We start from the raw sequence: 24,087 nt of genomic DNA, 5'->3' as shown, positions 1-24,087 counted from the left end.
ATAAACAAAGGAGCGTGACAACCTCCCATTTGGCACCATACATGCTCCAATAAACAGTTCTATCATATTTTATCTATATTTTACAAATAAAGATAAAATAGAATCGAAATAATTTACAGCAAAACTTTGTTTGAACATTATTTATACACTTGGGCGGTTATACATCGTACGGAATAATTTCACATGGGTGCAGCCCGACGTATAACCGCCCATCGTGTATAAAAAGTGTTAAAACATGGTTTTGCTATAAATTATTTCTTCAGTAACCAGAGCTGTTAAATGACAATGTGTGTTTGACTATTTTGGAAATGTTATCATACCCTTCTACAAAGTACAAATTTGACTATGAAAGCATTCAACAAAGTTTTCTTAGTATAAAAAGGGACATAAATATTTAACAAAATGTTCTAAAGATAAAAAGGGACAAGATTCTGTTAAAATAAAAGCCTTAGTGAAGGAACCTTGCACCGTCAAATTCTGTAAGCCAGTGTTGTTGAATATACTTGTCATTTCTTGATACCAAAGACTTGTGTGGTGTTTGAAATCATTCCATCCAGTAGCTGCTTACATGCAAAACTTTCATCGAGATTTATATGTTGAAAAGGGACATAAATTTGCAGCGCTAATAAATGTACGCCTACAGTACCTGACTAGTGGGATCAAGATGCCAAAGACATATGTTGAATTTAAAGTCATTCTCTATAGTAGTTGCTGAGAAATTTACTTTTACCAAAAAAGTTTCAGTTAAAAAGGAGCAGTCTTGAAAAATTGTAAGCTAGATTTATGAAGTCAAATAATACAGAACACTGGTTTGGGGTATCTGACAGCATTTGATCCATTAAATTCTCAGAAACTTCCTTACATGAAAAACTCACAAAAATTTCTTAGCAACAAGAGCTCGTAAATGCGAAATGCCCCCCTTGAAGCATTCAGTAACTGCACAAGGAACAGAAATTTTCAGGTCATTGTGACCTTGACCTTTGACCTACTGACCTCAAAATATAGGGGTCATCTGCTGGTCATGATCAACTTCCCTATTAAGTTTCGTGATCCTAGGCCCAAACGTTCTCAAGTTATCGTCCGGAAACCGTTTAACTGTACCGGGTCATTGTGATTTTGACTTTTGACCTCAAAATCAATAAGGGTCATCTGCTGATCATGACCAACCTCCCTATCAATTTTCATGATCCTAGGCCCAAGCATTCTTGAGCTATCATTCGGAAACCGTTTAACTGTTCCGGGTCACTGTGACCTTGACATTTGACCTACTGACCTCAAAAATCAATAGGGGTCATCTGCTGGTCATGACCAACCTTCCTATCAATTGTCATGAACCTAGGCCAAAGCGTTCTTGAGTTATCATCCGGAAACCGATTGGTCTACATACCGATAGACATCTGCAATACAATATACCCCTCCTTCTTTGAAGGGGGGCATAAAAAGGGGGCATAACTTTGTTAACAGTAAGCAAGAGATATGAAACCTGGCCTGTGATGTCATACTTGTGTAAAAATCAAAATCATTCAGTCCAGTATTTGCTGGAAAACCTGCTTACATGCAAAACCCAGGGGTGTGGAATTCCTATGTCGGACTTGTCCGACTCGGGACTTTTTGATGGCGGACAAGTGAGTTTTCGCATTCCGTCTGTCCATGGACAAGCACAAATTTTTTCTGGTTTGAAATGAAAAAAGGAAAAGATAATTTAGAAACGCTGAACAGTGCTTCAAGTTTATGGAGTTAATAAAAGAATTTGACGTACAAAATGGATGTTTCACCCGCCGAGGGCCTCTCGATTTCTCCAGTTTTGGGAAAACCATACTGCGTCTAAATTTAGCATCTCTTTCTCTGCATTTTGATTGGTTCCTGTCACAACCTCGCGTTATTTTTGCACATGATAACTCGGCGAATAAAAACAGGAAAGGTAAACAATTATCACAAGGTTTTGGACAAATTCGTTGTTACAACCTCGTCTGCCAACAAAAATGGAAGTCAGCAGTTAAAGCACAAAGAGCTCGCTAGTACGAGTCAGGAAGTTTCATGTTTTCTAACTGTAACAGTCAGAAAGTTTCATGCTTTCTCAAATGATTTCACATGGCATGATGGGCAGTCTTCCAGGTATTTCTGTTAAATGTTTGACTGCCTCGCGGACGAACACAAGCTAAAGTGTCGAAAGCTTAATTTTTGAAACAGCTATAGTATTACACTTTATTATGTTTGCGTTTGTTAATACTTGTAGATTATTGTCCAAAATAAAGAATTATTTGCATGCTTAAATGTTGAAAATCCGGGCAAGTAAGTTTTGACTGCGGACAAGTAGATTTTTCAGTCTCATTTGTCCGTGGACAAGTGAAAAATATTGGGATTTCCACACCCCTGAAAACCTTTTTTGATGTAAATGCTAACAAAATGTGACAATAACTAATTCAAAGGCAGTAACTCTGCTATTATATGAGCTCATTATCACATTTAAACGAGATATGCTCTATGTAGATTTCTTTAAAATTTGTCAACAGTCTCTCATGCTTTAACACTAACAACAATGAGCATTTATAATAGCTCTCTCCAAATTAACAAAAAGTTCTTACCAAGTTTGTTCCACTGATCAGATATCGAGTCAGCAAAGTCAATGTTTACTTTCTCTTCATGGTCCATTTTGACAAGGGCTATCTCAATCCCACTTCTATCCATTACCGCTGCTGAACAATCCCCTTGTTCCCCCTGTTTATAAAGTGCACGTTTAGTTTCTCCAACCTTTTCCCCATTGTACGAGAGGTCAACTCCACATTTACATTCCCCAAGGAAATTCTGGTAAAGCTGGCGGCAAACATCAAGATGTTTTAAATTTTCGACATCCCCTCCTTCATTCTGAATTTCTATAATTCTATTAGTTCCAAAAAGAACATGCAAACTTAATACAACAAACTCAGCCACTCCTTCGATTATTCGCCAGCTGAAAGCATCGGGGTCAATGTGACTTTTAATGTAATGTTCAAACTGCTGTCTATCACTGAATATACGTATCTTACTTTTAGGCTGTTTCTGCAGATCTAAAAATTCTTCTTCATTTGTAGTTCCCTCTGCAGCGGTTTCAACTGAAATACAGTATAACCTCTAGCTATGAGACCACTACAACAAATGCTAATGCCTACCTCTAATTTCTTAGTAAAATATCCTTTAATACAGCTGTAATCTGTGTGAAATTTCAGTGCTGTTGCACTACAGAGGTTGCACTGTACAGTCTAACCTGCATAAGCAGTCACCTATATACCTATAATACGTGACCCTGCTTAGAACGATCACCTGGTTCCACCATTGGAAATCCCTATATAATGACTCTTTATATAGCATGTCGGCCTCAGTGGCCAAAAATAACTGGGATCTGTACATTTGACCCAAAATGAAAAAGTGGACTGTTGGACATTTGCCCATAAGTGCTTCTTTCTGAAAGAGACATTTACACACTCCAACCCCTCTAACACGCACAATATCTTTGTCTCCAAATGATTGTCTTGGAACGAAGTTGAAAATAATTATCTTATTGCTGGTTTCAATATCTTTGTTTGTTACAACTTTTTGAGTGTTAAAAATATAGTACAAATTAAAACAAGATGGTCGTGAAGGCCCTATATCGCTCACCTGACCTATTGACCAAAGATCATCAAGATAAACATTCTGACAAAGTTTCATTAAGATATGGTCATAAATGTCTCTAAAGTGTTCACTAGCTTTTCCTCTGATTTGACCCGGTGACCTAGTTTTTGACCCCACATGACCCAGATTCGAACTTGATCTAAAGATCATCAAGATTAACATCCTGACTAAGTTTCATGAAGATAAAGTTATAAATGTGGCTTCTAGAGTGTTAACAAGCTTTACCTTTGATTTGACCTAGTAACCTAGTTTTTGACCTCACCTGACCCAGATTAAAACTTGACCTATAGATCATCAAGATTAACATTCTGACCAAGTTTCATTAAGATATGGTCAAAAATGTGGCCTCTACAGTTTTAACTAGATTTTCCTTTGATTTGACCTGGTGACCTAGTTTTTGATCCTATATGGCCCAGATTCAATCTGGACCTTGAGACCATCAAGATAAACATTCAGACCAAGATTCATGAAGATACAGTCATAAATGTGACCTCTACAGTGTTAAGAAGCTTTTCCTTTGATTTGACCTGGTGACCTAGTTTTTCAACCCAGATGACCCAATATCGAACTTGTCCATGATTTTATTGAGGGTAACATTCTGATCAAGTTTCAATAAGATTGGGCCAAAATTGTGACCTCTAGAGTGTTAACAAGCTTTTCCTTTGATTTGACCTGGTGACCTAGTTTTTGACCCCAGATGATCCAAAATCCAACTCGTCCAAGATTTAATTCTGAGTAACATTCTAACCAAGTTTCATTAAGATTGAGTCAAAATTGTGACCTCTACAGTGTTAACAAGCTTTTCTTTTGATTTGACCTGGTGACCTAGTTTTTGACCCCAGATGACCCAATATCGAATTCGTCTAAGATTTAATTGAGAGTAACATTCTGACCAAGTTTCAAAAAGATTGGGTCAAAATTGTGACTTCTAGAGTGTTAACAGTCAAATTGTTGATGACGACGGACGACGGACACAGGGCGATCACAAAATAATCAAGATAAACATCCTGACCAAGTTTCATAAAGATAGAATTATAAATGTGACCTCAAGAGTGTTAACAAGCTCTTTCTTTGATTTGACCGAGTGACCTACTTTTTGACCCCATATGACCCAGTTTTGAACTTAGCATAGAAATCATCAAGATAAACATTCTGAAGTTTCATGAAGATAGGTCATAAATGTGGCCTCTAAAGTGTTAATAAGCTTCCACAAATCGAAATATTTTGTGCACTGGTGATGGTATATTAAATTCATTGATAAAACATTTCCAAAACAAATTGGTCAATATAATTTAATAGCTGTTGCAGAAGTATGTCAAAATTGAAAGTTATTATCATCATCTACAGGACAGTATCTATTCCTAAAGAACAAGAAGAGGAAACCTTCATAGATTTTCTCCCATCAGTTGCATCTGAAATGTGTGTGTTTTTATAAATATGATAACCATGTATCACGAAGAAGAAGATAACTGTATATCAGTCTTTTGAAAATGCTTTTATAAGAATAATCTTAACAGAGGGTCACACAATTACCATTTGTGTGAAATTATTTCAGAATCAGCTGCTCGTTCTACATACATAGAGGATATTACACGAGTGTCTTTTCATATTAAATTTATTAAACAAGTTGAATAAAATAACAAGAGGGCCATGATGGCCCTATATCGCTCATCTGAGTAGTGTTGCTTGCTTGAATAAATTTCTTACCTAAAGCTTTAAAAACAAGAAAATTAGGAGGGTGGGTCAAAGTAAAGATTATGCAAGATTACTTCTGAAATCTGGAAAATGTTACAGGTAGTCCAAATCCTTTTGCTTTAGCTTAAAAAACATGGAAGTAGGTCAGTAGGTCACATTGATGGTCATTGAAAGTCTGTTAAAAGATCGGCATGCAAAACTGTACATGTCATCAAAATTTCAAAGCTGTATCTTAAAAAAACAAGAAAGTAGGTCAGTAGGTCACATTCAAGGTCACTGAAAATCAGTTTTAAGATGGGTGTGCAAAACTGTACATGTCATCCAAATTTCAAGGCTGTATCTTAAAACACAAGAAGTATGTCAGTAGTTCATACTCATGGTCACTGAAAGTCATTTTTAAGATCGGTAAGCAAAACTGTACATGTCGTCTAAATTTCAAGGCTGTATCTTAAACAAGAGGGCCATGAAGGCCCTGTATCACTCATCTGACTATTGACCTAAAGACCATCAAGATTAACATTCTGACCAAGTTTCATTAAGATATGGCATAAATGTGGCCTCTTAAGTGTAAACTAGCTTTTCTTTTAATTTGACCTAGTAACCTATTTTTTTATCCGACATGACCCAGATTCAAACTGGACCTTGAAATCATTAAGATTACCATTCTGACCAAGTTTCATGAAGATATAGTCATAAATGTGGCCTATACAGTGTTAACAAGCTTTTCCTTCGATTTGCCCTAGTGACTTAGTTTTTGACCCTACCTGACCCAGATTTGAATTTGACCTATAGATCATCAAGATTAAAATTCTGACCTAGTTTCATTAAGATATTGTCATAAATGTGGCCTCTACAGTGTAAACTAGCTTTTCCTTTGATATGACCTGGTGACCTAGTTTTTGATCCTACATGACCCAGATTCAAACTGGACCTTGAGAATATCAAGATTACCATTTAAACCAAGTTTCATAAAGATACAGTCATAAATGTGGCCTCTACAGTGTTAACTAGCTTTACCTTTGATCTGACTCTGTGACCTAGTTTTTGACCTGACATGACCCAGGTTCGAACTTGACCTAAAGATTATCAAGATTAACATTCTGACTAAGTTTCATGAAGATACAGTCATAAATGTGGCCTCTAGAGTGTTTACAAGCTTTTCCTTTGATTTGACCTAGTGACCTAGTTTTTGACCCCACCTGACCCAGATTCGAACTTGACCTATACAGCCTTAAGACTAACATTCTGACCAAGTTTCATTATGATATGGTAATAAATGTGGTCTCTAGAGTGTTAACAAGCTTTTCCTTTGATTTGACCTGGTGATCTAGTTTTTTATCCTACATGACCCAGATTCAAACTGGACCTTGAGATCATCAAGATTAACATTCTGACCAAGTTTCATGAAGACACTATCTTGAATGTGGTCTCTACAGTGTTAACAAGCTTTTCCTTTGATTTGACCTGGTGACCTAGTTTTTGACCCCAGATGACCCAATATCAAACTCGTCCAAGACTTTATTGAGGGCAACATTCTGACCAAGTTTCATTAAGATTGGGCTACAATTGTGACCTCTAGAGTGTTAACAAGCTTTTCTTTTGATTTGACCTGGTGACCTAGATTTTGACCCCAGATGACCCAATATCGAACAAGTCTAAGATTTTACTGAGGGTTACATTCTGACCAAGTTTCATTAAGATTGGGCCAACAATGTTTCCTCTAGAGTGTTAACAAGCTTTTCCTTTGATTTGACCTGGTGACCTAGTTTTTAATCCCAGATGATCCAATATCGAACTAATCCAAGATTTTATTGAGGGTAACATTCTGACCAAATTTCATTAAGATTGGGCCAAAATTGTGACCTCTAGAGTGTTAAAAAGCTTTTCCTTTGATTTGACCTGGTGACCTAGTTTTTGACCCCAGATGACCCAATATCAAACTCGTCCAAGACTTCATTGAGGGTAACATTCTGACCAAGTTTCATTAAGATTGGCTCAAATTTGTGACCTCTAGAGTGTTAACAGTCAAATTGTTGACGACGACTGACGACGGACACAGGGCGATCACAAAAGCTCACCTTTGAGCACTTCGTGCTCAGGTGAGCTAAAAACAAGAAAATTGGTCAGTAGGTCAAGGTTACAGTCAAATGACCCCTAATTACTTGGGGTCATACGGTAATTATAATTAGATAGTCTAGGAAATATGATCACATATTTTTAAGTATTTTTTCCTATATAACTCATATAAAAACTATGTGACCCTCAGGGCGGGGCCTATTTTCCTCCCTAGAGGCATAAGTTTAACAATCTTGTAAGGGAGCCGCTAGGCAATGTTACATACTGAATATCAAAAGCATAGGCCTTGAACTTTCAGTCAAGAAGATTTTTAAAAGTTTTTTCCTATGTAAGTCTATGTAAAACTTTGGACTCCCAGGGCAGGGCCACTTTTTACCCAAGAGGCATAATTTGAACAGTCTTGGTAAAGAACCACTAGGCAATGCAACATCCCAAAAATCAAAAGCCTAGGCCTTGCAGTTTCAGACAAGAAGATTTTTAAAAAAATTTCCTATATAAGTCTATGTAAAACTTGGGACCCCGGGGCAGGGCCTCTTTTTACCCCAGGGGCATAATTTAAACAATCTTGGTAGAGAACCACAAGGCAATGCTACATACCAAACATCAAAGGCCTAGGTCTTGTGGTTTCAGACAAGATTTTTTTTTAAAAATCCTATTTAAGTCTATGTAAAACTTGAGACCCCCGGGGCGGGGCCTCTTTTCACTCATGGGGCATAATTTGAAAATTTTTGGTAGGGAACCAAAAGGCAATGCTACATACCAAAATATCAAATAGGTCTTTTGGTTTCAGACAAGAAGATTTTTTAAGTTTTTTCCTATATAAGTCTATGTAAAACTTGGGACCCCTGGGATTGGGCCTCTTTTCACCGCAGGGGCATAATTTGAACAATCTTTATAGAGGACCATTAGATGATGTCACATGCCAAATAATGAGGCTCTATGCCTTGTGGTTTTGGACAAGAAGATTTTCAAAGTTTTCCCTATATAAGTCTATGTAAACCATGTGACCCAAAGGGCGGTGCCATATTTGACCCTATGGGGAATAATTTGAACAATCTTGGTAGAGGACCACTAGATGATGCTACATACCAAGTATAAAAGCCCCATGACCTGTGGTTTTGGACAAGATTTTAAAAGTTTTTCCTTTCGGTTGCCATGGCAACAACAGTTCTAAATGGAATTCAATTCTTTGAATACTTTTTAAAGAAGACTATCCAAGGAACATCCCTGTGAAGTTTCATCAAAATTGGCCTGATGGTTTAGGAGGAGATGTTGTTTAAAGGAAAGTGTGGACGGCCGGATGGACGGACGCTGGACGGTGAGCAATCACAATAGCTCACCCTGAGCCTTTGGCTCAGGTGAGCTAATAAAATGCGAGGCTTTACCGAGCAGTTTTTCAAATTTACTCAACGAGTGTGGATTCAGTGTGGAAAGGAACATTCAAATATAATATTCTTTTAACCAAATGTAAGCCTTTCAAGCCAAAACAAAACAAAAGGGTCATTGACCCTAAAGCGCTCACCTGTGTACAACTAAAGGCTTCAAGTGTGTCTGTAATAGTACAGAGTTAAGTTTCTTCTATGTTAGCCTTTATTATATACATGTCACACACATTTTTGAACCTAGGGCAATAATTTGAATAATTACAACAGAAATTACAAATCTGATATCACATGCCAAATATCAAAGCTCTAGCTATTATTGATTCAGAGAAGAAGATTTTCAATGTTTCTTATATAAAAGCCTATATAGACAGTTGGCTCACTTGGAAGAGGCCTGGTTAACAAATCCGTAGGCATTTTTTAGTACAATATGGTATCACACCTTAAAACGTTGGATATTCTTTCTTCTATTCAACCAAGGTGGATACCAGGCTCAAAAATCCATTTTTAAATTTTTGTGAGGCCCCAAAAGGGGACAATTAGTTTTTTCTCAATTTTAAGGGAAGTTAAAGAAAATTTTCATTTTTATCATTATTTGATGAAATGTGTATCTGTTTTAGATTAAATGTATTCTAATATGAATAAATATGTTCATCACACTAATTATTTTAGAATTTGAGGCCCATTACTGGGTTTTTAAAAACATATTTTGAAATTTTTGATAGGTATCGCATTTTTTAGAAGTATATTGTTTTTACTCTATTTGTGAAATCTCTACATAGTAAGGTTGAGTATTTAAGGTTCAGGTGTGTAACAGGCATTCTAATAAACAAAATAATAAAACAAGAGGGTCATGATGACCCTGGATCGCTCACCTGAGTAATATAAGCTACATGTTTCAAATGTCAAACTGATGATAAAATATTAAGAAAGTCAGAAGGTCACATTCATGGTCAATGAAATTCAGTTTTACGATTTGTGTGCAAAACTGTGTAAGTCATCAATATTTCAAGGCTGTATCTTAAAAAACAAGAAAATTGGTCAGTAGGTCAAGGTCACAATCAAGTGACATCATATTACTTGGGGTCATCAGGTAATTATAATTAAATAGTCTTGGAAATAGGATCAGATGATTTTTTAAGTATTTTTCCTATATAACTCACATAAGAACTAAATGACCCCAGGGTGGAGCCTCTTTTAACCCGAGGGGCATAATTTAAATAGTTTTGGTAAAGGACTACTAGACAATGCATCATAGCAAATATCAAAAGCTTAGGTCGTATGGTTTCTGACAAGAAGATTTTTAAAGCTTTTTCTCCTATATAAGTCTATATAAAACTTGGGACCCCCAGGGCAGGGCCTCTTTTCACCCCAGGGGTACAATTTGAACAATTTTGGTTGAGGACCATAAGACAATGCTACAAACCAAAAATCAAAGGTCTAAGAGTTGTGGTTTCAGACAAGATTTTTAAACTTTTTTTCCTATATGTCTATGTAAAATTTGTGACCCCCGGGGTGGGGCCATATTTGACCCTAGGGGGTTAATTTGAACAAACTTGGTAAAGGACCACTAGATGATGCTACATACCAAATATCAAAGCCCTAGGCTATGTGGTTTTGTACAAGAAGATTTTCCAAGTTTTCCCTATATAACTCTATATAAACCATGTGACCCCCGGGGCGGGGCCATATTTGACCCTAGGGGGATAATTTGAACAATCTTGGAAAAGGACCACTAGATGATGCTACATACCAAATATTAAAGCCCTAGGCCATGTGGTTTTTTACAAAAAGATTTTCAAAGTTTTCCCTATTTAACTCTATATAAACCATGTGACCCCCGGGGTGGGGCCATATTTGACCCTAGGGGGTTAATTTGAACAAACTTGGTAAAGGACCACTAGATGATGCTACATACCAAATATCAAAGCCCTAGGCCATGTGGTTTTGTACAAGAAGATTTTCAAAGCTTTCCCTATACAAGTCTATATAAACCTTGAGAGCCCCCGGGGCGGGGCCATATTTGACCCTAGTGGGATAATTTGAACAATTTTGGTAGAGGACCACTAGATGATGCTACACACCAGATATTAAAGCCCTAGGCCCTGTGGTTTTGGACAAGAAGATTTTTAAAGTTTTTACTTTCGGTTGCCATGGCAACCAGAGTTCTGCATGGAATTCAATTCTTTGAACAATTTTGAAAGGGGGCCACCTCAGGATCATTCCTGTGAAGTTTGGTGTAATTCTGCCCAGTGGTTTTCAAGAAGAAGATTTTTTTAGGAAATGTTGACGGACGGACGACGGACAACAGACATTGAGCGGTCACAATAGCTCACCATGAGCCTTTGGCTCAGGTGAGCTAAAAAGGCACCACTATGGGGTCATGTTATTGTAGAATAATTGATAAGCAAATTTTAAAGTTTGTTGAAAAAAAATATGGTAAATTGCCTTCTTCTTTCATATGTTGTAAACCATAAAATTTACCAGAATATTTTCTTCACAGCAATTTAACATTTGTTTTTAGGTAGTTATTAGATCACTTGATTCAGCTAGCCAGAGAGACAAGTCAAAGACATTTTTAACCAATTTGGTATCAGAGGAGCAGTTGTCAAGTATTTAGGTTTCCGCTGCTCAATCTGGATGTCAGCATTTCATGTACCACATGACACATGTACTGGTGTGTGTCCACTTCAGTAAATGTCACAATGACACTGCACAGTTGATAGTTACATTTTATTATTTTAAGTATTTCATTACCTGAAAAGGATAGCTAATATTCATGTGAACATGTAGCACCTATTTTCCCAATCAGCTACGTTTTTAGTAGGTGGTGTTTATGAAGTAGCCACAAAGGAGCTAGAAAATTCTAATATTTCCAAAAATAATGTAATCATTAGTATTTTGTGTAATTTTGTGCCTTGCAGATTGTAGATATCGGCTCTTTTTTGTCCTCATATACTCGCCTGTATTCATGCTATAGGAATAAGAATGTCCAGGACCTGTCAAATCTGTTTGTTTACAATTTTGATAATAGATTAAGTATGTATATTTTGTTGTTTGTTATTAACAGTAGTTATACTTGTAAGGATTCCTGAGAGTAAGCATTTTTATGTACAAATGACTGCATGAAACAATTTTCCTGGCATCTTAGTGATGGTCAGGGATAGATTCCAACCTGAGAGCCCTCCATGTAGTTTCAGCTCAACATTAAAAAGGACAAAGTTCACTTAAGCCTTATATGGCCTATGCAATTCTGAAAATGTTCAAACTGGCTAAAATTTGAAAAACTATATATTGTTTGCTGTAAAGAATTAAGTTTTTTATAAACAGGTTAATTATTGTGTTCAACACATATCACTGAATATTGCTGAAAACGTAGATTTTTGAGAAAACTGGCATTTTTTGCCATATTTAGGTCACATAGGAATATTTTTGGTAGTGAGCACACTCAAGGACCACAAAAATATTTTGACCATAGGTCCAGCTTCTTTCACAGAATTTATGGTCATTTTTTGATTGTGGTCGACAGCTGTGCTCATAGTGAAAATTTCAGATTTGTTTAAAAATTCTGTTAAAAACTGAAGGTTCCCCATTCCCATAATGGTAAACGTATTTTCAGTTATGTCAAATATTTTCTTCTATAATGAATATATTGTAAATTATTTCGTGCCATTTGATAAAAGAATACTTCTTAAAGAAAGAAAACGTGTTCTTTACTCCATTTTGAAACTTTCAGTTTTTAGGCCATTTTGAGGCAAGTGAACCTTCTCCTTTGTTAATGGTCATTTTTTCAGTTCTAGGCTTATTATGCTCTAGAAGCCTATTTTGCTCAGGTTAAAAGAACTGAGTACATGTCTTAATAGTTGTTAGGCTTACTTTGTATCTAAATTTACAGAAATATTTCATATTGTACATACTTTGCCATTACATCTTTTATTTACACTGTTATGCAACTCTAAAAAGTTGGAAGGATTAGGAGAAAGATTTACTTCACTTTTTACTGGTTTAATTTCCAAGTTGTGTTTTTGCAACTGACAGTTCCAAATCTGTGCTCCACTTTGTTCCTTTGTGTGTCCGTATGTTTCTCGTTGTCTATATATTTAACTTTGTTCATGTATATTAAGTGTAAAGTTAATCATGTACACATCCATATCACTGATACGGGTTTTTTGTTTGAGGGGGTAGGTTCTTTCTTCGAACGTAGTTTTTCTTAATGAATATTTGTCCATGTGATTTTTTTGTCTAGCCTTGTGCTTTGAAAATACTCTCAAACAGTAAAAATGCAACACATCCACTCTTTAGGACAGTCTAAGCATGACGTGTGTTACATGAGCATATGGCGCCTGTGTTCTAATTCATTTCACTACAACCTTAGAAACTATACAGAAATTTGATAATTAATAAGGAATGACATACCAAATATCCATTAAAAGTCTTGATACTGTTAAATGATTAATAAATTGACCAAAAGTTTAAGTTTGGTAAGTCTGAAGTTTTTACCTTACAAAACACTTTTGTATGATGTAGACGCGATTACAAACATTTACGTGTAATGTCACACAAGGTTTTCTATATTGTAGTCGTATTATTACATCTGGTGACTCCACCATTTCAAAACAACTGAATGTCAATGGGTCTTATGGCATACCACTGCTTCAACAAAATATTTTTGAAAAATGCCTGTTTTGGCCATGAATAAAGTCTGATAACGATTTTAATAACAATAGCTGCCCAAAAGCCTTGCGCTCGACTATTCAACAACTTCTAAGATTAACAAGGACCACGACTAGGCAAGACTTACAAAACCATAGTTTCTGAAATACACCTTGTTTTTAGGTACATGCTAATCTTTTACCAAATATTCTAGGTTGAAAACAAATCATATTTTGTATTAAACTCAGTCAAGATTATTACATGCAAAACTTATCCAAGGTGAGGATGTCAACAAAGGCGACACCAACACCAGAGTGAACAGAATAGCTCTCACTATTCTTCAAATGCACTGGAATTTTGAAAAGTTTGGCAATTTATATGTGTATGTCAATATACATCAAATATTTACACACGTTTTGAAAAAAAAAAAAATGAAATATTTGCCAGAAAGTGATATTGCGTGTTTACTTTTTTGAGTGTATATATCGGTTCAGTATTCCATATTTGGGCAATTTGACTATAATTATGTGTCTCAAAAGTTAGTACCAATAAACCGATATTTTACACACTCTCATTGTAGTAACAATTAAATGAAAATATTTTTTTTGCCCCTCTGTGCATTATTTCATCATGAGCGGGCACCTGGATAGAACCACCGACCTTCCGTAAGCCAACTGGATGGCTTCCTCACATGAAGAATTCAACGCCCCGAGTGAGACTCGAACCCACATCGATGAGGGGCAAGTGATTTAGGAAATGAAATGCAGCAAAGTAACATGTATATGTAATATATTGGCTCTATAATTTCTTGAAATTCTCAGAGTTTAACTTATTCTATATGTATCAAAGTGTTTTGTGAAAGTCTCGGTTTTAGTGTTCTCAGACCTCAATAGAAAGTGATGCTGCAATAATAAAAACAATGAAATAACTTTACATAATAAGTTTTAGTACAGTTAATGTTTTAAGACTACCTGAGTATATCCACACACTTAACTGAATGTTACGTTGATGGCAAAAATGATATTCAACATGTCCGGTTAAAATTGTTCATTTTGAGTGTAACTCCTTTTGGGGCCTCTTGAATTATATACGAAATTTCAAAGAAAATGTAATATATCTTAGTTTTTTATATGCACTGGATACTATAAAGGGTAAACATTCATTTCTTAATTACATGTTAATACCAATATAGCGCAAATTTTAACATATTGGATACGTCACATCATCATGTAAATGCCGTCTGACAGAGAACCCCCAATTTAGGGCCTCTTAGTCTTTAATTTCACTTGAAAATTACATTTATACGTCAAATTATATTACATAATTGAATCTTTCCACTCTATTATATATTTATGTCAGATTTACCTTAACCTGTAATTTAAACATTTTACTTTCATTATTATTTCTTATCATGTACACCCCTTTTAGGGCCTCACAAAAACTTGAATAGGGATATTTGCGCCTGGTATCCACCCTGGCTGAATTCGATATACCCCAACGAACATTTGGATGTATGATACCATATTGTACTAAAAAATGCCTACAGATTTTTTTCTCAGGGTTTTCGCGAACTGTCTAATAGTAAGTACATGTCAGACACAGGGGCATGGCCATTTTTTTTACCTTAGGGTAATAATTTGGACATGTATAGTAGAGAGTCAAATTCTTATATCACAATCATACCAAATATCAAAGCTCTAGAGAATAAGATTTTTGAAGTCTGATAACTAAAAACCTATTTTCAACCAAAAAAGACCCTTATGTTCAATGAACTGGAACCTTTGGACAATCTTGAAAGAGGGCTACCCAGAGATCATTTGTGTAAAGTTTCATCAAAATCCATTCAGTGGTTTTGGAGGAAATACTGTTAAAAGAAATTGTTGTTGAAAAGTGACCACGCCCTCTGGCGGCAATGTTTTTTGATGAATCAGAAAAATTTGAACACCATCTGTAGAAGGTCACACAAGAACCATTTGTGTAAAATTATTTTAAAATCAGACTAGCAGTTTCACACAAGAAGGTTTTTAAAGTTTCTACTATATACATACAGGGAAAAGTGACCACGCCCTCTGGCTGCCATGTTTTCTGACGAATCGGTATAATCTGTACAATCTTGGTACAGGGCCACACAAGGACCATTTGTGTAAAATTATTTTAAAATCGGGCAAGCAGTTTCACACAAGAAGATTTTTAAAGTTTCCACTATATACATATAGAGAAAAGTGACCACGCCCCCTGGCAGCCATGTTTTTTGACAAATCGATATAATTTGAACAATCTTGGTAGAGGGTCACACAAGGACCATTTGTGTAAAATTATTCTAAAATTGGGCTAGCAGTTTCACACAAGAAGATTTTTAAAGTTTCCACTATATACACATAGAGACAAGAGGGTCATGATGACTCTGGATCGCTCACCTGAGTAATATGAGCCACATGCTTCAAATGTCAAACTGATGATTTTTAGACATTTTTTGGAAGATTTTCCTATGTACAGTCAAGTAACCCCTTGGGCGGGGCCAATTTTACCCAGGGTGTCATGATTTGAACAAAGTTTGTAAAAGTCTACTAGGCAATGTTACATATCAAATATCTAAGATCTTGGCCTTCTGGTTTATTTTTAGCAAATTTATGAAGATTTCTCTATGTACAATCAAGTAACCCCTGGGGCTGGGTCAATTTGACCCTGGAGAGTCAAGATTTGAAAATTTTTTGTAGAGGTCCACTAGGCAATGCTACATGTCAAATATCTAAGCTCTAGGCCTTCTTGTTTATTTTTAGAAAATTTTGAAGATTTTTCTATGTACAATCAAGTAACCCCATGGGGCAGGGTCAATTTGACCCTGGGGGTCATGATTTGAACAAATTTTGTAGAAGTCTACTAGGCAATGCTACACGTCAAATATCTAAGATCTAGGCCTTCTGGTTTATTTTTAGATTTTTTTAAAGATTTTCCTATGTAAAATCAATTGACCCCTGGGGCGGGGTCAATTTTGACCCCGGGGGACATGATCTGAACAAATTTTGTAGAGGTCCATTAGGCAATGTTTCAAGTGAAATATCTAAGCTCTAGGCCTTCTGGTTTATTTTTAGAAATTTTTTGAAGATTTTCCTATGTAAAATCAAGTGACCCCTGGGGCGGGGTCAATTTTGACCCAGGGGGTCATGATTTGAACAAATGTTGTACAGGTCTAAAATCAATGCTACATGTGAAATATCTAAGCTCTAGGCCTTCTGGTTTATTTATAGAAAATTTTTGAAGATTTTCCTATGTAAAATCAAGAGACCCCTAGGGCGGGTCAATTTTGACCCCCGGGTCATGACTTGAACAAATTTAGTAGAGGTCCACTAGGCAATGCTACATGTCCAATATCTAAGCTCTAGGGCTTCTGGTTTTTGAGAAGAAGACTTTTTAATATTTTCCTGTGTAAAATCAAGTGACCCCTGGAGCGGGGTCAAGATTTGAACAATTTTAGTAGAGGTCCACTAGGCAATGCTACATGTCAAATATCTAAGCTCTAGGGCTTCTGGTTTTTGAGAAGAAGATTTTTTAAGATTTTCTTATGTAAAATCAAGTGACCCCGAATGTTTTATCATCTGTATATTATGTATATATTCTAAGGCCCACATGGAAGATTGGGAAACCAAATGTGTAGCCTCATTAAATAAAGTCTTTACTTACTTACTTACTTACTTACTTACCCCTGGGGCGGGGTCAATTTCGACCCCGGGGTCATGATTTGAACAAATTTGGTAGAGGTCCACTAGGCAATGCTTCACACCAAATATCTAAGCTCTAGGGCTTCTGGTTTTTGAGAAGAAGATTTTTAAACTTTTTCCTTTTGGTTGCCATGGCAACCAGAGTTCTGCATGGAATTCAATTCTTTGAATAATTTTGAAAGGGGGCCACCCAAGGATCATTCCTGTGAAGTTTGGTGTAATTCTACCTAGTGGTTTTCAAGAAGATTTTTTCAAACATTGTTGATCGACGACGGACAACACACAACGGACATCAAGCGGTCACAATAGCTCACCTTGTCACTTCGTGACAGGTGAGCTAAAAAGTGACCATGCCCACTGGCAGCCATGGCTTTTGACAAATCGATATAACTTGAACAATCTTGGTAGAGGGTCATACAAGGACCATTTATTCTAAAATTGGGCTAGCAGTTTCACACAGGAAGATTTTTAAAGTTTCCACTATATACATATAGGGAAAAGTGACTACACCCTCTGGCAGCCATGTTTTTTGACGAATCAAAATAATTTGAAAAATCTTGGTAGAGGTTGACATAAAGCATATTTGTGTGAAATTATTTCAAAATTGGACATTCGGTTTAGGAGGAGGTGTCGTTTGAAGATTTTTCTATTTTCAGCTCTGGCAGCCCCTATGTGCAACCAAACGGAACCGTTTGAACAATTTTGGTAGAGGACCATCCAAGGAACACCCATGCCAAGTTTCATCAAAATCCATTCAGTGGTTTTGGAGGAGATGTCTTTTAAACACAAATGTTGACAACAAACGGATGGACGCACGACAAACACAGCGTGATCATAATAGCTCACCCTCAGCATTGCATAGGCGAGCTAAAAAATCTACTTTCTTTAACTATCATAAACAAGTTAATATGGCCAATGACTCCAATACTTTAAACGACGTCGACGTAAAAGCTTTATTACAACAGTGTATTATCAAATTTATGTAGTGGCTTTATTTCACTCCTCTGATGTCAAACATGTGACAACATATATAAATCAATATATAGTACATGTAAACCTGTATATACTTTAATTATATAATTACATTAATTTAATATCTTAAATAACATTTCACATTTTCTAACATCAGATCTGCATTACAAACCATACAGTCTTAAAATTACAAAATTGCATTTCTCATATATCTACATAAAGGTGTTCTGACAATTCCTCTTTTCCCTTATCCTGCATTCTTTTAATTTGTGTATATAAACGCATCATAACTGAATCAAATCATCATTCTAGTTTTCATTTTACCGATTTCATGATCTTTATTGGATGAAATGGAATGTTAACAACAAGAGCTGTCTCCGTAGGATGACACATGCCCCCGATGGCACTTTGAATGAATAGTTATGGCCGATGTTAGAGTTTAGGACCTTTGACCTACGGAGCTCGGTCTTGCGCGCGACACATCGTCTTACTGTGTCACACATTCATGCATAGTTATTTTAAAATCCATGCATGAATGACAAAGATATGGACCGGACATGCCCATCAATGCACTATCATGAAAAATGATCTTTAACGTCTAAGTGTGACCTTGACCTTTGAGCTACGGACCTGGGTCTTGCGTGTGACACGTCGTCTTACTGTGGTACACATTCATGCCAAGTTATTTGAAAATCCATCCATCGATGACAAAGATATGGACCGGACACGCCCATCAATGCACTATCCTTTAACATCCAAGTGTGACCTTGACCTTTGAGCTACGAACCTGGGTCTTGCGCAGGACATGTCGTCTTACTGTGGTACACATTGATGCCAAGTTATTTGAAAATCCATCCATCGATGACAAAGATATGGACCGGACATGCCCATCAATGCACTATCCTTTAACGTCTAAGTGTGACCTTGACCTTTGAGCTACGGACCTGGGTCTTGCGCACTGCATGTCGTCATACTGTGGTTCACATTCATGCCAAGTTATTTGAAAATCCAACCATCGATGACAAAGATATGGACCAGACACGCCCATCAATGCACTATCCTTTAACATCTAAGTGTGACCTTGACCTTTGAACTACGGACCTGGGTCTTGCGCACTGCACGTCGTCTTAATGTGGTACACATTCATGCCAAGTTATTTGAAAATCCATCCATCGATGACAAAGATATGGACCGGACACGAAAACTGCGGACAGACCGACAGACTGACAGACCGACAGACAGACAGATGGTTCAAAAACTATATGCCTCCCTTCGGAGGCATAAAAATATAAACACTGAAATCGTACTTACCTTTAAATGTTTCCTTTGGAGCAACGGAGACTAAATGTGCCTACAAAATAAGTAAAAAAGACTGTAACAGAGTTGCATAAGTAATATGCTCTAAAACATATGATGCCAATGATTTTTATATAACTGTATACGTCATAAATGTAAGAAAAAATTTAATGGCTTAATTGGACCAGGGTGAACATTTGTCAACAGGGATTATTTTCCTTCTTTATAAAGTTCCCTTAAAAGGACCTTTTCCCAATTGAAAAATGCAATCTTTTTCCCCAATTAATTTATTATCGTCTAAAAATTCCCTCAAATTACAAAATTAAGTTTGCATTTTGATGATTGCAGCATGAAAACTTAGTTACATTGACATTCACCATGATTTAACCATTCAAACAGTTTGTTTGATGATATTTACATGGAATTTAAGGAAGAATCATTCTAAATGATGTTATTAATTAACTGTAAAAATTCCCAATCTGAGTAAAAACCCCGCTATTTTCACCAATTTATCCGGTACCGGACCTTTTCCCAAAAGGGGAAAAAAAAAAATCACTGGTCAAAATTGAGATAAGGTCTGCTATAAAGATTAACTTGTCACTAAGTTTAACAACTAACTTGTGGTACCATAATCTAAAATGAGAGTACTGATGTAGCTAGCTAGCAAAGCCCAACTTTTCATAGGCCTTATCACAAAAATGTTAAATCAATTTAAATCCTTCTTAATATGATAAACAAGAAACGCGGCAATGCCACGAAACCAGGTTTTCAATACTTTTCATAAGAATAAACAAGAGTGCCAGAATGTCACAATATACGCCCGTCACAGCAAATTTCTTTACTCTAGCACCTGTATTTGCAGATGTAATTTTAATTTTGTGGTTGTTTAGTAATCATTGTAATTCTTTTGTTTTTCTAAGTCCACAAAAAAACTCCTTACCAGGTAGAGATACCTTAAAATACACCTAAAATTAGAAAGTAACAACTATGTTGTACCACAGAAAAGTGGTCTTGGCTTTCCCTACGGTCAATTATAAAAAAAGTTACAATATAAGTTATTTATAGTAACAACTAAGGGAAGTTGATCTTCCAAAAAAAAAAAAAAAAAAAAAAAAAATTGTAAGTCCACATAGAAATCCTTACCAGGTAGAGATTGGTCAAAATACACCTCAAAATTGGATGTAACATGCATGTTGTACTACAGAAGAGTGGTCTCAATTTTTCCCTACGTCTAGTAATGAAAAAGTTACAATATAAGCTATTTATAGTAACAACAAAGGGAAGTAATTCTAAAAAAGGGAACTGCGCAAGACACTTCGTCTCATGATGGTGTATAATTGTGCAAAGTTACATCAAAATCCCTCTATGCATGAAGAAGATATGCTCCGGACAAAGTTTTCATTCTTGTATCCTTTGACCTCTAAGTGTGACCTTGACCTTAGACCTAGGGACCTGGTTCTTACGCATGACACTCCGTCTCATGATGGTGAACAATTGTGCCAACTTTCATCAAAATCCCTCCATGCATGTAGAAGATATGCTAACCCTAACCCTAACCTAATCCTATTTTTAGTAACAATGACCTTGACCTTGATCCCAGAAACCCCAAAATCAATCCCAAGCTACAACTTTATATAAGTTTTCTATACACCAAGTTTCATCATGATAGCTCATTCCTAAGTTAAGTTATTGACCGGAAACCCTTTTTCTATTTTAAGTACCAGTGACCTTGACCTTGACCCCAGAAACCCCAAAATCAATCCCAGCCTTTGTGTTGATATAAGCTACATACATACCAAGTTTTATTCAAATATCTTTACCGAAACTAAAGTTATTGACCGGAAACACCAGTTTGACGCCGCCGTCCGCCCGCCCGACCAACGATATACCCCAATCCACGGTGGCGATACCCTGGGTATGCAGGGGTGCAAAATGGCGGCGGAATCTCTCGATTCAGGTAACATTTTTCATTATTACTGTCTTAATACTTAACCAATTTAAATGAAATAAAGACGAGTGCCCGCTCATAAGAATACTACACCCTCGGCTATAAAGCTAGGGCTCCCGAGTTTCGTAGTTTTTGTGAAAAGTGCAACGGCGCATTCTGACGGAAAAAATGCAACTGCTATGTAGGGGGGTATTTTTCTGAAAATGACTAAATCAGCTATCCCCGTGTATTTCAAAAAACGGCTTGTGGGGCGGAACCGGGCTTGACATGTTCCAAAACTGTTGTAGAACTTTAGCGAGTGAAATGGCCAGTTTTCGGCAATTCCGGGCGATTGAAAGGAAATGCTATGTAGGGGAGGTGTTTTCATTATGTTATGTGGGGGAGCTTTTGACATGTGGGGGTGAACTGCTTTGTGAGCGGTTTTATAACAGTATACATTTCAGTCATCTGAAGTTGGTATTTCATATTCATTTTAGCTGTACGTTTACGACGCCGGCTGTTGGCATTTAACGTTACATTTGATGAGCGCTTACTCTTCATCTTTTTTTCTATGCTGTACCTGAAACATAAACCATTAATTCATCCAATTACTATAAGCTGCCTATTCTATTTTCATGAGGCGTTTTTTATTGCATAGTGAAGCTTCAATGTAGGGATAATACACGTTTTTTTGTGTATTAACGTCTGCAGAAGCCCGCGGGATTGTTTGTGACCGAGACCGAAGGTCGAGGTCACAAACATATCCCAAGGGCTTCTGCAGATGTTAATACACAAAACAAACGTGTATTGTCGCTATTCTTGCATAAAAATATATTTCACGGCGATTTATGTATTGTTTTCATACGTGATGACTTGACGATTCCGGTACATTTTTTATTTACCATTCCAGTTGTTCTTGGAAACGGTAAACATGTTTTAAATATCCGTATCCAGGGCCCGGAAATAAACAACGCTATCAAAAGCACCTCCTGAAGGTTTTTAAGCGATTTTTTTATCTCTCATTATTACAAACATAAAATTACCAATAATTGTTCAAATCATTTCACAATTTGGTGGACTCGATCACAATTTCAAGAATAATAACCTTGCATTCGAGTTATATTGAGTACGGACACGCAGTTGGAGTACGGATAAGTACGAACGTAGTGTCAAGTTTCCAAGCTGTTTATATAAATTCTTCGAGAAATTAGATAAAAACATACCGACTGATACTTACCAAAATCATAAATATAATACCTAAAAACGAACAATAGCACAAGTTACACGCGATACTTATTTATTCACAGTTATTTACAATAACTGAACAGACGCTTTGTAAAGGGAGTGAACTCTAAAAGAAGCTAGGGCGTACATTGATGGGGGCAGTACGTTTGGGGTTGGAAACAGATACAGCTAAACATACTATGGATTACATTGTATTTATAATGCTACAAGATAAGGTTGTTAAGGAAGAAACAAGACGCAGATGCCAAATATCAGTGTGCGTAAAAATACATACATATATCCCTGGCAAAGCATTTCAAAAATAAAAATCGGGTATTAACAGCACGTGAATTGCCTTGTTTGCACACGATTTTTCTCCTGTTAATACATGGGCGGATCCAGTGAAAAAAGTAGTTTTTATGCAAGAATATATAGATCTACTGCAGATTTTATAGCTATTTTTTACAAAATAACCTTTAATTTCTAAATTCTCGAAATTCGCAAACCTCTAGTTTTTTAAAGTCATAAAAAGAGAGGAAGGTTTAACTAGATATATTTATGTTTAATTTCTTCGTATTTTTTCCATCATACTAAATCGTTAAAAGGATTTGTACATTTTATAACCATGCAACCCCGAGTTTAACGTGCAATATAATTTGATTTTGATGAACGATCGGGCAGTTTGTCACGGGCATAAAAAATTATAAATTAACTTTGCAGAGTTTCTCGCAGTTAAATAATTTTCATTTACTTACTCTTTCATTTTTGTACGCACGATATATTATTGTTTCATTGTTATGGTTATCATGCATCCTCATAATAGCAAGTGCATCCTATACTGCTATTATACGACAAAGATTGTCTTCATTTAACGAAGAAAACGCTTTACGATCTCCTTTACCACCGGTGCAAATGTCATGTGAGAATAGTAAAATTTAATTTGAAAGTCAAATGCTGTTTCAATAAGACAACCCCTACGTATATTACTAAAAACATATTATATCTACGTTGCCGCTGTTGGATTTTTTGCGAATTTTGCGGCCGGGGTTTATATCAGTTGATCGGCTGCATCTCCACAACCAGGAACAGCGATGCTGACATTCATAAAAACTCTTTTAAAGAAATTTGAAAAAAATATTAAAGGTGGCATTAGAAGTTGCATTGTACTGATATATAGTCATGGCAGTTGAAACATAAAATATTCTATGGTTCTAAGTGGTAAAGCAGTCGTCTAAATAACGATTTAATCATTTTCAATATCACTATCTTCCCCCTTATTTAAAAAGAAACTGCACGTAAACATAATATTATTGAATAGAACCTTTCAATACTTTTTTTTTTCAATTGCAAGAACCATGTTGGCCCGTTTAAATTTACTGCTAGTACGAACAATATTTTGATGGGTCAAACTCTTTCACATACACAGGCTAAATTTATGTCCGGAACAATTTACAACAATTCGGTTTGAAATATCATGCTATGATTTTGACTT

The 24,087-nt window shown here is 36.2% G+C and overlaps 1 protein-coding gene across 3 annotated transcripts in view; it reads right to left on the bottom strand.

The window, feature by feature from the left end:
- Positions 1-24,087, bottom strand: part of LOC123556526 (uncharacterized) — a 75,415-nt gene that overhangs the window by 26,023 nt on the left and 25,305 nt on the right. For all 3 annotated transcript variants that reach the window (XM_053553201.1, XM_053553200.1, XM_053553202.1), the window contains exons 7-8: positions 19,460-19,499; positions 2,586-3,092 (exon numbers count right to left, since the gene is read on the bottom strand). In XM_053553201.1, the coding sequence (XP_053409176.1) occupies positions 2,586-3,092; positions 19,460-19,499 (547 nt within the window). The remainder of the gene's footprint in view (positions 1-2,585; positions 3,093-19,459; positions 19,500-24,087) is intronic.

This window comes from Mercenaria mercenaria, chromosome 10, assembly GCF_021730395.1.
Source record: "Mercenaria mercenaria strain notata chromosome 10, MADL_Memer_1, whole genome shotgun sequence".
NCBI classification, from domain to species: domain Eukaryota; kingdom Metazoa; phylum Mollusca; class Bivalvia; order Venerida; family Veneridae; genus Mercenaria; species Mercenaria mercenaria.
This window is presented reverse-complemented; position numbering and strand designations above follow the sequence as displayed.